This window comes from Lupinus angustifolius, chromosome LG16, assembly GCF_001865875.1.
Source record: "Lupinus angustifolius cultivar Tanjil chromosome LG16, LupAngTanjil_v1.0, whole genome shotgun sequence".
In the NCBI taxonomy this organism is placed as follows: Eukaryota; Viridiplantae; Streptophyta; class Magnoliopsida; order Fabales; family Fabaceae; genus Lupinus; species Lupinus angustifolius.
This window is the reverse complement of record NC_032024.1, coordinates 3,876,246-3,892,044: the sequence shown is the minus strand read 5'-3', so window position 1 is coordinate 3,892,044 and position 15,799 is coordinate 3,876,246. Positions and strand designations below refer to the sequence as shown.

The 15,799-nt window shown below is 30.9% G+C and overlaps 3 protein-coding genes across 3 annotated transcripts; 1 reads left to right on the top strand and 2 right to left on the bottom strand.

Moving 5' to 3' along the window:
- On the top strand, positions 959 to 1,512 carry LOC109329513. The gene has a single exon (XM_019563198.1). The coding sequence runs from the start codon at positions 1,068 to 1,070 to the stop codon at positions 1,395 to 1,397; it is 330 nt and encodes a 109-aa protein (XP_019418743.1). The 5' UTR covers positions 959 to 1,067; the 3' UTR covers positions 1,398 to 1,512.
- Positions 5,509 to 10,148, bottom strand: LOC109330218 (uncharacterized GPI-anchored protein At1g61900-like). The gene is made up of 8 exons (XM_019564316.1): positions 9,842 to 10,148; positions 7,901 to 8,080; positions 7,193 to 7,798; positions 6,652 to 6,897; positions 6,498 to 6,509; positions 6,251 to 6,394; positions 6,084 to 6,128; positions 5,509 to 5,836 (listed from the first exon to the last, which is right to left on the bottom strand). Exons 1-8 carry the CDS (start codon positions 9,897 to 9,899, stop codon positions 5,766 to 5,768), a joined length of 1,362 nt encoding a protein of 453 aa, XP_019419861.1. The 5' UTR covers positions 9,900 to 10,148; the 3' UTR covers positions 5,509 to 5,765.
- Positions 14,578 to 15,300, bottom strand: LOC109329555. The gene has a single exon (XM_019563244.1). The coding sequence runs from the start codon at positions 15,158 to 15,160 to the stop codon at positions 14,810 to 14,812; it is 351 nt and encodes a 116-aa protein (XP_019418789.1). The 5' UTR covers positions 15,161 to 15,300; the 3' UTR covers positions 14,578 to 14,809.

Sequence of the window (15,799 nt, the reverse complement as noted above, 5' to 3'; positions counted from 1 at the left end):
TGTTAAATATAAATCAGAATTGTATCAATAAATAACTGACAATTATTTCGGTCAACATAACCTTATTTAATATTAGTATTATTGCACATATAAAATACACTGCTTATTCACTACTTACCTAATCTTATGAGGTTACTCCTCTCACTAACCTTAAATCTCACATTAGTGTTTACGAGTTAGTATATCTTAGAGAATTATATGAAAAATAACATAAAAATAGAAGATTGTAATACTTTTATTCTTCAATGCAAGTTTAAAAACAATAATTTGCCTTTCTAGTAATAGAAAGATAGTAACTTAGTGTTTACATAATATTAGAAACGTTCCTTTCCGCATTTACCAAACTTAATGCAAATTGAAAAATAAAATACAATAAAAAAACATGATTTTGACCCATTTCACTCAGGTTTTACTTGGCAGCCAACATAAAATGACAAAAAATGAAACATGCTTCATGCAAGAGTACATTTGGGGTGTCACTACTTATGAATAAAAACCTCGGTTAAGAACATAACCATATATCTCTGAGTTAAGATCTTCTCAAGTATTAAAGAGAAATGTATAAATACAAAAAAATATGATATGATATTTTTATCTCTTAAATATAATATGATATCACTTTTGTCTAAAGATACAAAATACAAATTCAATAATTTATCCATTTTGGAGATTATTTTTTCCCTATGTCTTCAATATTTTTGTCCTTAAATTAATGCACATGTTATCAATCATCACCTCATATAGAGCCACATTTGTTTGGTGTCTCATGTACCATTTTATGTACTTTTTTATTTTTGTTGGTCAAAAAATATAAAACTAATATATGAAATTCATATTTTACTTTTCTGATCGACGAGAATAAATGAATACATTGAGTGATATACATCTCGAGATAGAAGATATACTTCCACCATATACATATATGGGCAATACATGACATTTTATAACTCCACACACTTAGCACTACAAATATTACATTGAAACCAGCTTTTGCTTTGTAGCCACATTCACCACTTCCTCTATATCTCTCTTTCTCTCACAAAGAGAAACACTTTCTTGAAGAAAAAATGGCACTGTCTAGAAGGTCATACTCTTATTCAAAGATGGATAAGGAAGACCCTGAAGATGTAATCCGAAGGAGAGCACAGTTCTTGATCTACAAAGTTTTGGAACAAGCAAATTCTCCAAGGAAACAATCATGTTTGAGAATCAGAATATCAAAGTTGAAGGTGAAGATTGGAAACAAGTTAAGAAGATTCAAGAAGAAGATTATGTCAACTGTGTCTGCAGTTAGAGTTTGTTTTCATGGACATGCTACAACTCAATTGAAAACATGGAAAAGATTGTTTGGTAAAGGAAGACAAACTCTCAGAAACATTCCTCCTATGATCAAATGATGATTTGTGAACAAATTACTAGAAAGTTATGTTCTATGCAATACAATGTTATATGTATGTTTATTTTCTTTAAAAGGGCGAAATAATCACTTTCAATATCAATTGAGTTTTGACATTTTTCTTTCTCATTCTCTCTTTTTGTTGTCTAAGATTTTGGACTCAATTGAAGTAGATGAAACTTCAATTTTTGTATGTTGTAATCATGTTATGTTAGCAAAAAAAAAATTGTTTTAAATTGTGATCACGGTTATACATACTGTCGTAAATGGCCAATTTCGATTTCAATATAATTATAAAGATAATTAAAATCATATTATGACATTGGTTACAAATCCAGATTTAAACCTCAGCCAAATATACATTAGCACAAAGTTTAGTACCAAAAATGATAATGAAAGTGACATGTTATGAAAGTGGGTGATGTCGGTGCAGTAGTTAAGTTTGTGATTGTAGCTTGTTATCTGTTACATGATTTATGTGCTATGATTTGTAAATAACATCCATAGGACACAGCTCAACAACAATATATCTGGGACACACGTTGTATTCAAACAATAATTGATATCAAGAAACCCCAAATTTAACATCCAGCTTGTGTCATATAATATACACAAGTCTCCCCATACATATACATATACATATATATATATATATATATATTATATAAACTTGATATTTTCTTTGAATATTTCTCTTACCTAAGATGGTTAAGCACCACTTCCATTAAGAGCTGGTCACTGGTTTATGAGAATTTTTTATTTGTTCAAAGAATAAGTTATTGTCCTATAAAGATGTGTTACTCCATCACACTTCATGGATAACAGATTTTATCCCTTAAATTTGTACTACTTTATTCTACCTATGAAAATTGTATTCCATAACTCTTTTCTAATGCAAAATATCATAGTCACATAAATATTATCCTTATCAGCTAGAAATTCATAGCTGATCATTGACGAAGATGTAACAAATGTACTTAAAAATGTAATAATAAAATGAAAAACTCTAATAATTCAATGTTGGAAATGAAATTATATCCTTAATATATCTCTTCAAGGATATATTTTTGTTTTAAGAACATATATATATTTATCTATTAATTAAGAATTTAATTTCTTACATTTATTTCTGTCACTTTAGTAGGGAGCCAGGGCCTGCTTCATTTAAACTGAACCAAAGTTGTTGTTTTTAAAAGAAAATTTAAATAGTAATGTTATATCCTACTAAAGTTTCGTATCCATATAAAAGTGAGACAAATTACTTATAAACCAATAATTGATAAATAAAGTATCAATTTGTAACATATATCACTTTTTTGTGAATAAAATAATTAGTAAGAAAATTTAGTAGATGATATATCATTTTTCCAATTTAAAAAAAAATCAATTTTTTATTTTTTTGGTATTGCCAAATATATTCCCTCAATTTTTCTGAAATCCAACTTCTTATGAAAGAAATTAAAGTGCAGGCAATAATGACAACAATTATGAATTATTAGTGATTATCAGTTAAAAGAGTCAACTTCCTTAATATACCCTACACCACCGTCCACCGTACTACTGTATAGTTCCTCAATTAAACAAATCACTCTATCTTGTTTATAATCATTTTAGTTTAATAAAGAAGAAAAATGTTTTATCTAATTTGTTAGTGCTTTTTAACAAACTAAAAGTGTTATTTGTATTTAAATTTAAAGTTTTACCTAGATATCACTACTAGATAAAATGCAAAAAAAAATCAGATAGGTATAATTATGTGTTTTAAATTTAACAATGTTTAATATGTTTTTTTAATTCTCAGCTAGCAGTTTTCCTTGTACCTTTTCTGTCTTGCAAAAGCTTAGCCTGATTAATAATTCTTCTTAGTTACATCTCTTATATTTTCTCAAGGATGGTTCACATGATGTGTCTTAATCAAATAATTTGATTAATATTATATTCTCATAATAAATTAGCTCAAAAATCCTTCTAACTTGTAAAATAATGTGTTGTTACTTTGGATCACATGAACCTAACTTGTGTTACATAAAATGAAAGGTGTCACTTCTTAAAATAACAATTTCAATTTTATATATTTAGAGTTTAAAATCTATATACTATTAGTTTAAAGTTTTTTATATTGTCAGTATAATATTCACTATTGATTTGTATTACTTTTGTTTGATAGTTATCATATGAATACTAAATGATTTACTGACAGTATAAAAAATAGTTACATTATCATCAGTATATACATATTAAATTCATATATTTATTATCAGCAAACATACATTTTATTAAATATTACTAAGTAGTGTAAGAAATACTTTACAAATTTAGCTTTGATAAGTTGACCATATTCTCAATCTGACATGGTTTACAATCACTATTTGATTGCTTAAGTTATACCATTTAAAAATAATAATATTGTTTCTCTTTATGCTTAAATTTGACTACTAATTATTGCATATTTCAATTGATAAATTAAAAGAAATACTTTCAACTATTCGAAGTAAATGGTTTCTATACTTTCTTTAAAATTAAGTATCTTTTTGCTAATACCAATAGTAATAGTATTATCTTATAAGCTTGGATTCTTCCAGAATAATACTAATTAATTAACTGGTTGGAATAAAATAATGCAATACTTCTGAATCTGGAAAGAGATGCAGATTTCATCATTCTTAAATGTGACATGAGATAGCATGATTTCACATTTGGTTGCTACAAATTAAATTGGACCAAAGTCAACTGTTTAGGGCATGTGCTTTTTTTGCATAACTCTTACACCTATTGAGTATGATTTCAGTTTTCATGGCATTGACTAATTATACACTATATATGTTGGATATAATAATCATCCAAGGTACTTTATTTTTTAGGATTTATTGTGTTTTTTTCTTTATCATTTGTTCATTCATGAGATATAATAAATGTTTGAAATCTTCAACCATCGCACATGACATGTTTCAATGTTCAACTTTGGTAAGGACAACAAAGAATAGACCTAAGCACCTAACAACTGTGTTGTTATTTGTGGCAAATTCGTAAGTATATGCAGTGATTAGAGTTTTAAAATGAGACTTTCAGCCAGCTCTGAATGGCTTTAAGCCTGGTTAGGCCACAAGTGAAACTGCACAGGGCACCATTAAAGTAGGGAGCACAAATGTTCCATATTGTTGTTATTGGTTGAAAAAAATATTTTAAATTAATTATTTTTCTGACCAATTACAGCAAGTGACATATGGAGTTGCACAGAAGATGTATATTAGAACTTAAACATATGAGGAGAGTCCAACCCAAAAGATTACTCTATTAGATGGGAGAGCCTCATGGTTTAAGTATCACACTAAATTTGTTATTCTACTCAATGTGAGACTTCTAACATTCTCGCTCCTTTAAGGGTCGATGTTTACGTCGACTTTCACTCTATCAATACTAACCTGATGGTAACCCTTTCTCTTTTTTGCGGCTTCACTCATCTATCAGTATTCGGCAATATTCCTTAATCCAACCTATAGGTAAGTCTTTTCGAGACACAACTTTCAACGAAAGACACCAATTGTTAGGACTTAAGCATATAAGGACAGCTGAACCCAAAAAACTAGTCTATTAGGTAGAAGAGCCTCATAGCATTAGTACTACATTTAAATTTATTATTCTACTCAACGTAAGACTCTTAACAATGTGCACGCAAAAAAGTATGTTTGGTCACAGTATAAATGTGGTTTGATATCAGGCTTATGCACACATTTTCTGGCCATAATAACTTCGAGGCTCTTTCAACCTGACCCGACCCAATCAAAACTAAGACGAGAAATTGAACAAGTCTCAATCCTGTTAATGTCATCCATGAATCATGTATGAGATGCAAAAAAATGCAGGGTAGTGCAGAGTCAACTGATTTAATAAGAGTTATGATTACTTCATTCGTTTCCCTGCAACCAAATGATGTTAGTTTGGTTTCTTAGAAGCTACAACCAAAGCCTAAAACTAGTTGATAGCTTATGAATAGTATATGCAGATCTTGTTTTCCTTTCAACTTTACCGGTCAAAGAAAATTCACTCAAGAACACTTTTGTAAGAGATATAGCAATGAATCAAATGACTATAGTAATTTACTTAAACAGAAGTACAAAACCATCTTCAAATGCAGACCATGTTTAAATGTCAATCTTGATGAGATAAATTTCATATGTACAAAATGTTTATTAGACAAGCAAACAAAATGATGAATCAATAAAATCAGAAACAGATTGGATTTCACCTCCAATTGTATTCCATTTCTCATAAAACATGTCACATTTGGATGATAATTAACTTAGCATAACACCCATCCAAAAGCCCCTCTTGTTGAAGGGACTAGGAATTTTGCATATGACCCTCATAATTACAAGAGTATCATAAGGAGAAATGATAAAGCAATAAGCATGAAAAACAGCACGTTGCGACTGTAGAGGCCTGCAGAGCATGAAAATAAAATTGGTCAGGGGCAAATGTGCTAGAGATGCTGATAATTTATGCAAATGTCTGGTGTTACATTCCAATCTACTATATTTTTTCTTTGAAGGTGCATATTTGACTATTAAGAGACCATAAGCATCACATTGTTTATGACATGCATATGCTCGAATTTGAACTTCGTTGCAGTGTTTAAAACGGTTATAGATTACTAAATAAACAGCAAAAATTGAAAAGGTTCGCTTACAACTTTGACTGGATGCTGCTGCAGGAAGAGCGGGAAAGTTGACAGCTGCAGTTCCAATGAGATAGAATTGCCAAAAGTTAATAAAAAAAGTGACAATTTAGCTAAAATAAATAAACAAAGAGCAGTTTGCTACTCAAAATTATGGACTTCAAACTGGACTAGCATACGTTTTTTGCACGATGAAGTTCCAACTTGAGATGTTGAAGGCCAAGGAGCTGGAATATTGTCATTTAGGTCACAAAGGAAGCTAATCCCAGAAGTACTGTCAAATGTAGCATCAGAAGGCAAGCTAGGTAATAGACAACCAGCCACTGAATAGAGAAAATAATGTAAGGAAAAAATGTGTTTCAAAAGTATAGAAAAATAACACTTTTAAGTTATTTATATTGAAATAATAAATATTGCAGATGTTACCTTGATTTCCAACTGAAGCATCCACATTATCAATTCAGCACCACGTTGAACATAATGGGCGAAAAAGGGATTATTGACATCAGATATAAAACATTATGGATACTGGACGTTGCTGTGTTGCTACTATTAACATTAAAAGAGAAGCAACACTAACCTTGGAGGGAAAAGTCCTTGAGGCTTATATGACAGAGACCGTAAACATCTTCAGTAATATTGGATCTTTTTAATTTCATTGCCAAAGTATCTGCACAATCCAAAGCTTGCAAGTTCGTGATGAAGCTCTGCTTTTGCAAGTGAGAGACATAGCTTTCCATGGCATTACAACATGCTGATTTGTTACTTATCCCATTCCCACAACCCTTGGCAACATGACTCATTTCGGGGAAAACTAGTGGACAGGCTGTGGCAGAAAATAAACAGAATATTTAAGTGATGAAATGCAGTATAAGGGGTCATAAGTACTGGCAACACTAGGAAACTTTTATAAGATTTATTAGATTGATTAAAAAGCATCAAATGTGAATAGCTAGAATATGCTAGATTCATCGTTTCATTACCATTGCATACATACTTAGTGGTAACCCCAATTGACAAGGCTTTTCACATAAAGAAAGACGGACAAAAATTATCATTAAGTAAAAACTTCCCCAACACATCATTTCAAACTTTGTTATGAAGGGAAAATATACTATTACCTTTGTTAATCTTGCAATTAGACAATCCTCTGAGAACTTTCTTGGCATGAGAAGGATCAAGCTTGCTAGCCACCCACCGAAGGACAATATTTCTACAATCACTGACCCGAATCGAGTCCTTAGGTAGAACATGTTGCACGCCTGTGTCCAAAAGATCAGAACCTTTTGATGCAATTGCTGTAGCTGCTTCTAATATAGCACTCTGACAAATTTGGTAGCAGCATTCTTTCACTGGATCGATGTTCTCACAGGCTGTGAGGAGCTTAGCAGTATCCACTATGTCATGAAATTCGTTGACACTTTTTACTGGGCAAGATGCTTCAGTGAGATTTGTAGAACGGATAGAGCATATCTGCTGCAGACCAACATTGGCACCCTGACCCATCAAAATCTGCTCCACGTCTGAAAAGCAATGTTTAGCAGTGCTCCCATTTAAGGCGAGTACATCAGTATATTTACTGGATTGGCCGATAAGAATTGTGAGAGTGGCTTCCAACTGGGGACAACATATTACATTGGCCAGAAATGGCGCAAAAGCATCCCAGCAATCAATTGCAGTCACACTTATCAGGCTTTCAGCAGCCGAGAAGTTCAAAGTGCAAAGTCCTGTCAGATACATGGATAAGATAGTAAGAGAGACAACATTGAAATCGTAGCCTTTGAAGATCCAAAGACCAAGGTAACCCCAGAAACTACTTAGAAAAGAACCTGATAGCTTTGGGATAGAGGTATTGGTGAACGGAGCCAGTGGTGAAGGTGCGAGAAGAGGAAGAAATGGCTGTGGAGAACCAATAGGTGAGAGTTCGGGGAACATAGGATCCACATGGTTATCCTTCAGTACTGGACGACGAACATAATCTAAACTGCCACTATGAGACCCGTGAACACCTGTACCAAAATACTGAGTAAGAGAGAATGTTTGCATGTGTCTCTCACTCGTGCACACTCTATTAGGATGAGAGTTAGAGATGCAAGAAGTTAAACATGCAAAAATCTGATTAATCCCTTCAAACAAGAAACCACATATCTCTATAAGTTGTGCTAAGAGTTCAAAAATAATAGCAGCTAAAATTCAATAATGAGGATGTCAGAACATGCCTTGTATAGACTGCAGTCACAAGTCACTCAAGTTAATTAACTCTCAGTTCCTCGCCAATAAAAGCTTCCAGATGCCAATTTGATTTTGTTTTAAATTTCGAAATACAGGGTGAAACCTTTCAAATTTGTCCAGCAACATGTTATAAGAGACTATTTGTCAGTGAATGATAAAATCAGTAAAAAAAGGGCAATATTCGAATATTGCCAACACTTATAATAAAATATGATCTTTGCAACCAAATTGGAAAAGCAAAGTTTAATGTGTGTGTGTATGATTGTCTCCAACATCACATTGGCAATTGCAGCCACTTCAGCATTGTTATAACACAATTGTTCACGATTGCATAAGGTCAATATAACTGCAATTGCGCTCACAGATTAGAACGATGGTGCCAGGCATGGTTATGCTAAGTCGCCAAACACAAAACCAGCTACAACATTCATCAACTTCATTGAGCTGGTATTACGGAAGATGTGCTAGCACAGAAAGGGCTAGATGACAAGCTCATTTTTTAAACAAAGAGCCAACAACTCTACAACTTCAGCACTGAAAATGCAACTAACTTAATAACCCCAACCAGCATTATTATAACAGAATTGCAGTCTGCAATTGAGGGTCAGTAAAGGCTTTAAATTGCAGTCTGTAATTGAGGGTGCAATGTCGAGTTTTTTATTGTCTCCAACATCACATTGGCAATTGCGGCCACTTCAGCATTATTATAACACAATTGTTCGCAATTGCGTAAGGTCAATATAACTGCAATTGTGCTCACAGATGAGAACAATGGTGCCAGGCATGGTTATGCTGAGTCGCCAAACACAAAACCAGCTACAACGTTCATCAACATCATTGAGCTGGTATTACGGAAGATGTGCTAGCACAGAAAGGGCTAGATAACAGAAGCTCGTCTTTTAAACAAAGAGCCAACAACTCTACAACTTCAGCACTGAAAATGCAACTAACTTAATAACCCCAACCAGAAATGAGAATTTTGCTTATCCGAATAACTAGTCCAAAAGATAAACATCATTTTACAATTTGTACCATCATTTCTATCACTTCAGAAATAGAAATAAAAACGAGCAATATAATTATATGATCAGCTTCGGCTGCTAAGCAGCACCATCCAAACAACATCTAAGTTGAAACCAAAATATAAGAAGAACCGAAGTTCCTTTTCTCCCTCTTTGCACATGAAAATTACCTCTGAGTGTAAAGTAAAACAACAATTCAACAACCATAACTCTACCTATTGCCAGCACTATCCCAGCCCATGATATTCAACAATGAACATTAGAAATTAGCAGTAAAAAAGACCAACCCATAAACAATGCAATTGATTAATTGAATGTATTTCAGGAAAGCAGAAAATAGAGGAAAATTTTATCAACTCCAACAATGATACTCAAAGGTTAAAACAAATACCAAACATGAAAACTAATTAGGAACACTTCACACAAGAATAAAGTAACAATCTTTGTTTCAGAAAAACAAAAACAGAGAAAAACCCAGAACAGGGTTTGAGGAATTAAGAAGTGGGTCGGACTTACAGTGAGAGAAAGAGAAGTAATTGAGGTGAAAGAGGAAGAGGAAGACGTTTAGCTTCATATCATAACCTGAAGTGTAAAGTAATGTAATGAATGTTGTAAGAGAAATGAGAAAGGGAAAGCATTGAAGAAGGAAGAAGTAAGAGTTAGAGGTGAAGTGTGAAAGCTATGAATGAATGAAAGAAAGTGGTTCAAAGTGAGTGAGTGAGTTGGGTAGTGGTGTTGGAAGCAGAAGGTTCAGTAATAACTTCAGAGAGAGAAAGTAGACCCTACACACCATTGGAAATGGAGATGCACTTATTTACCGCATTTACCCCATGCCCATTCCTCCCACTCATACACGCTTTTTACTACCACGTTGATCTAACATAAGGCCTGCTAGATTTTAACAATGTTTTGAGTTCGATTTTTATGAGCGATAATTGTTAGAAGGACAGCTACGAACCCCAACAAATTTGCTATTGTGAATAAGTATCATAAAAGAACAATAATCTCATAAACTATCCCAATTTTTTTTCATTAATAAAAATATGTTATATAAATTAAAAAATTATATATTTTTTATTTTTATTTGCTATTGTGCTAGACATAGTTTGGAAAAGTCTTAAGACATCATATCCTTGTTTAGTTGAAGTAATGTAAATAAAAAAAATCAAATAAATATTTGGAAAAACAATGTATATTATATTAATAGATTAGCCTATGTTTTCTCTTAATTATGTGAAAGTAGAGCACACGTGATGTGAAAATGATAGCATTACTCTAAACTAGATAAGTTTGAATAGAGTGTGTATATCTGTCTGTATATGAAACTTAATAATTTCAAGCTAACAACTAAGAAAATTTTAACCGAAAATAGTTTGAGTGAAACTTAATTAGATGTTGGAGCCAGATCAATCCTTTTATAGACTCGAGTTAAACTACGTTAAATTGAACTCGACTCATCTAGCCATTGTTATAAAAAAAATGTACTATGTTGATAATTGAAGGTTATTATTTTTTGAGATGTCAAATTTGTTTATATTAGAGGCGCATTTTCATCCAGGCGTGTAATGATCTACTAATTGTAATAGGTATTAATGATTAATAACATATATCACAAATTTAGTGTAAGAAATAAAAATATATAGTAAGATGAAGTTTTGATACTGAATACACTAAAACAAATTATTTGCAATTTCATCAGCATATTGTTGTCTCTTTTATAATAAGATTTTTATCTTTCTTAGAATTAACTTAAAGAGTCTTTTAGTATATGGAACGTTTCTACATTTTAAGGAATCTCATTGGAAAATGTGAGATTTTCGTGTTTGATAAAATAGATCAGGAAAAATGTTTGAAAAATGTAACATTCTAAAACATGTTAATTTATGAAGAAAGTAAGAATGTTGGAGTCTTACATTTTTACATAAGAATGTTGAATTGACGTGAGAATGTTACATGGAATGACTCTATATCATCCTCCTTATAACCTCTTAAATTTAATGAATGATATTTTTAAGAGTGGGGATCTATTTACAAGAGTAAGTTTTTAAACTTATTTTTCATCTTAGTTATTAATTCTATTAACATCTAATAATTTAGATATACTCACTAATTTAAATTATTGGATTTCTCTATAATTGAAAACTAACATGAGAAATAATTTTAAAAAATTTAAGTAAGAAACAAATAAAACAATTGAACATGAGAATAAAACTTAGTAGGGATCAAATTCTTAAAAAATGCACTAAAAACATTCCTTATAAACGAAATCCAATACAAGTTATTTTTTTGTGTAAACATTGGTGACCTTTGTTATCCCTATATGAATACACAACTACTTTATTGTTACATCCAAAAGCTACTTTGCTGGCAGAGACTTGTGTTAATAGGAATTACTTCATGGTCTTCCTATAAATGTTGTCTTAGTTTATTTTATATAAATTAGGAAAACATTAAATATTTTGTTTTCAATAGAGACAGAAATACAATTCTTTCCATTACTTTTACTTTTACTTTTACTTTATTATTTCTCTGTTCATTATAATAAAGATAGAAATATAATTAACAAAGTTTTGAAGTTTGAAAATCTGAGTTAAATAGAAAGGATGCATTACTCACTTCAGTTTCTGTGCGCCAACCATGTCATGTCATTTGCAGCAGGTAGATGGGGCCATTTATTGATGTCAGTTACGGCTGTTGCTTTTATTTATTTTGATTTGGAATTCGAGTCGAAAGGATGCATTATTTCCACCACTTCCATTTACTCTTCATATATTCAATTCAACAATTTTATGTTTATTCTTTTGTTCACTGAAGCTTGGCTTGATTTTGAAAGGCCTTATTCACTTCTCATATATAAAACCTTCAAATATTTTTCTCTTGTATATAACCAAATGTATCTTCTCAATTTATGAATAAAAAATTAATTCATTTTAAGATACATGACTTAATTCCCTACAAATACTTTTATTAAGAATTGAATATTTAATTTTTAGATTAATAGAATTTGGATCTAATGAAATTTTATATTAGTGAGTATTTTAATACATGGTATATTTATTTTATGGCAAATACTAACCATTAGATTTATTTTAGGAAAACATTAATGGGTGGTTCTACACATTAAATAATTAGAAAATGTAAACAAAATTTCAGGGTAAACAATGAGCTTAGGGAAAGTGTGTGTAATCACACATGTTAAATGGAATATTGGACTTGGGATAATTTACCCGCACCTATGGGCTAGCTTAGACATTAGTATACTATGTGGAGTTAAGAAAAGGTGACTTTTGTATCAATTATGTTTTTAATTTATAAACAGTATGATTATAAAGTGTGAAATTTTATGTTTGAGCAACTTACCTACGTGAAAACTTAATATAAATTAATCTATTTCATATGAATATGATATAAAATATTTTTTATAGAGTAAATTATAAAAAAATGTATAAAAATATTTTTTTAAGTATAATTTTTAAACTTTTAATATTTATCATCACATATATTTTTATTATACATTTTTAAGTTTTAGTACATTATGTCAAAGGCTACAAAATATTAAAATAAAATAAAACATAATAAAAATGAATATTTGAAAACAATATGACATACAAACTTTGAATTAGACAAATTACAAAATAAATAGTGCTTAAATGATCAAATAAGTAATTTGATGAGATGTCAATCCAAAAAATTAAATTTGGTATTGAAATTAAAGGGGTAAAATAAGAAATAAAATTTATTGGAAAAACAAGCAACCCATAAAGATGTCACATTTTGTTTATCTTTTCATAAAGAGGTAGGTTGTCAAATATAAAAATGCTGCAACTTTAAGCTTAGTTTTTTAAAAAATAAACAAAAACCGAAAAGTTTCATAAATACCAAAGAACCAATATTATAAGATTAGCCCACGTAAGAAAGGGGACAAATATGTTGCCCTAGAAAAATGATAAAATAATACTAAACTCTTTAAATTATACTTTCTTGAATAACTAAAATAACTGCATATGAAATAATTTATAGAATACCAGATGTGATCGAAAAAATTTCTAGATTCTAGAGTAACGCACTTTTGTTGGGGATATTTTCGGGTGAAAGTGAATTCAATACTGGATTTTTTTTACAGAAGATTCGGACCAAGCTCTTGTAATTAGTCTCTTTCGTAATCCTAAGAATGTTTGGACCAATCAGAGAAAAGAAACAACCATGCATTAATGTTCCATATTTTATATAGACCATGGGATATTATACTAAAATTCAACTTCAATGATGCTTGCACGTCAAATATTAAAAAAGATGCATGGGAGCGTTGTTGTACATAAGAAAGTAAAGGGAAAGGCACAACAACATATGTGGAATACAAAAATGTTTATTTTTCTTCTTCTACATATTATTCGATTTTAGAAAGAAAAAAGAGAGATAAATTTAACCTCATTTTATAATTTATATTTTTCTCTTCACATGGTAGAGTGTGTCCATTTCCATGTCTACTTTATGCATACAAATAATACTAATTATTCTATGGAAAATTGTTGCTTTAACTATGTTGTATAAAGAAAATACTATTTTAACACACATTATATTCACACGGTCCTTTTTTCATTTAAATACCATCTCTTTTCCAAAATTTATTTTCTTCTTCCTTCTTCTTTTTCCACTCTCCAATCAACCCATATCTTTCTGTTGAAACAGAAATTAAGAATTTTCCGACAAGCATCTATAACCGTGATAATTCTTATTCAATGAGCTATTAAACATGGCTCAAACAGCCTACAAAAATGCAAATAAGCATAATAATATTAATATCTGACAATAGTAAGGATTAGAGTAGATAAATGCGCTAGCATAAGCCCCCTTGGCAAATGGGATTGTTTTATGAATATGAATTCATGGTCGAAATGACCAAGCTTATCATAATATCTCCATGATCATATTTAATGAGATATGGGGGATAGTTGCAATATCTTCCCTTTTGTACCCGCACTCATAATGACCAAGCACGTAATTCCCTCACATACATATATATATATATATGAAGATTAATACAACCCCAATAATAACCATGAGAACCATGTAAAACTAGCTTTTGCACAAACCACATTTACTAAGATAGTGACAAGGGTGTAAGATTTCTCCCACGCAGAATATTTCATCACCACGCTGGATCAAATAATGTCAACTTTCTATACAGTTTTATACAATAAAATTTTGCTTCATGGTTAGGCTTCATATGAGAATTATGAAAAGTGGGAAAGAATAATTTTGGATATTTATTTCATATTTAGTGTTACAAGTGCAGCTTATATAACTGGTACAAGACACTAACATTATTTATCAATCAGTAGATAAATAGAGCAACAATGGGTCAGTTACAAAAGTAACTTTTACAATTAGGTCAAAATTGTGAAACTTCACTGGCAGAATAATGAATCATTAAAAGTTTCTAAGCTCAATCTTGCACAAAAAAATACAAACCAAAATAATTAATTAATTAACCTCAGGAATACTATGAAGCACAGGTGTCCAAGGCCTATGATGATTCACAACATATTTGGCATTTATCAGACGAACCAAAACTTGTTCTGCAGAAGCATTTCCTGCACCAATATCATGTTTCTGTAGCAAAAATTCTTCAAGCTCCTTCTTAGAAATCATCACTTTTACCTTCCCATTGGCATCAGAAGAAGCTCTTAGAGAACCTAAAAGCCTTTCCTTCTCCACGTTCTTCAACCCATGATCAACTTCATCATCATCAAACACTTCATGCTCTGATGTCTCAGAACCCCAGTCCTCACATGCCCACTCCATTGGTAATGGAATCGTGCTACAATTTCCCATGTTTATTGATGAATCACTGTGTATATATATCTGCTAGTACTAGATAACTAGCTTGATTTCCTTCACTCTTGGATGTATAGGAAGACTTGTGCTTATGTATGATTTTTGTTTATGATGATGTTTTCACTTTGTAGAATTTGATGAGATAGATATAGGAGGAGCATAACAGTATTTATAGGGAAAATGTATGGGTTTCTGATTTTACAAATTAGATTACTTCATGATCTACGTGGCAGGTAGATCTGATCTCATATATATTCATGGCGGCTGAAGAGGTAAGCTTGATTTGTTAGACCAAATTATATGGAAAATGAAATTTATGAACACTGCATCATAATAATGTAATAAAATATTGTTATATTAGGTAATGACAGGATATATGTATCATAATAAAGCCATTTACTTTATTATTGATTGATGTAAATATAATGATTTAGAAAGAAAACAATGCAAACTTTTAATTGAACAAAATAAATATATCCTTCCTTCATTTGTTAAGTTTAAAGCTTTAGCGTTGTTGTTTAATAAATTTCTTTCGGTAAGCAAAAGATTATCCAAAGCTAATAGTGATGTAGATTATTCATTTTAAGTGTATAAGTTGTCAGCATAAATTTTACTTTTGGTAGAACTTATATTTGT

Coding starts and splice junctions, on each gene's coding strand:
- LOC109329513 (XM_019563198.1), top strand. CDS start 1,068: ATGGCACTGTCTAGAAGGTCATACTCTTATTCAAAGATGGATAAGGAA.
- LOC109330218 (XM_019564316.1), bottom strand. CDS start 9,899: ATGAAGCTAAACGTCTTCCTCTTCCTCTTTCACCTCAATTACTTCTCT. Junction 6,898..7,192: donor TAATTGCAAGATTAACAAAG/GTAATAGTATAT, acceptor TTTCTGCCACAG/CCTGTCCACTAGTTTTCCCC. Junction 6,129..6,250: donor AACTTCATCGTGCAAAAAAC/GTATGCTAGTCC, acceptor TTGGAACTGCAG/CTGTCAACTTTCCCGCTCTT.
- LOC109329555 (XM_019563244.1), bottom strand. CDS start 15,160: ATGGGAAATTGTAGCACGATTCCATTACCAATGGAGTGGGCATGTGAG.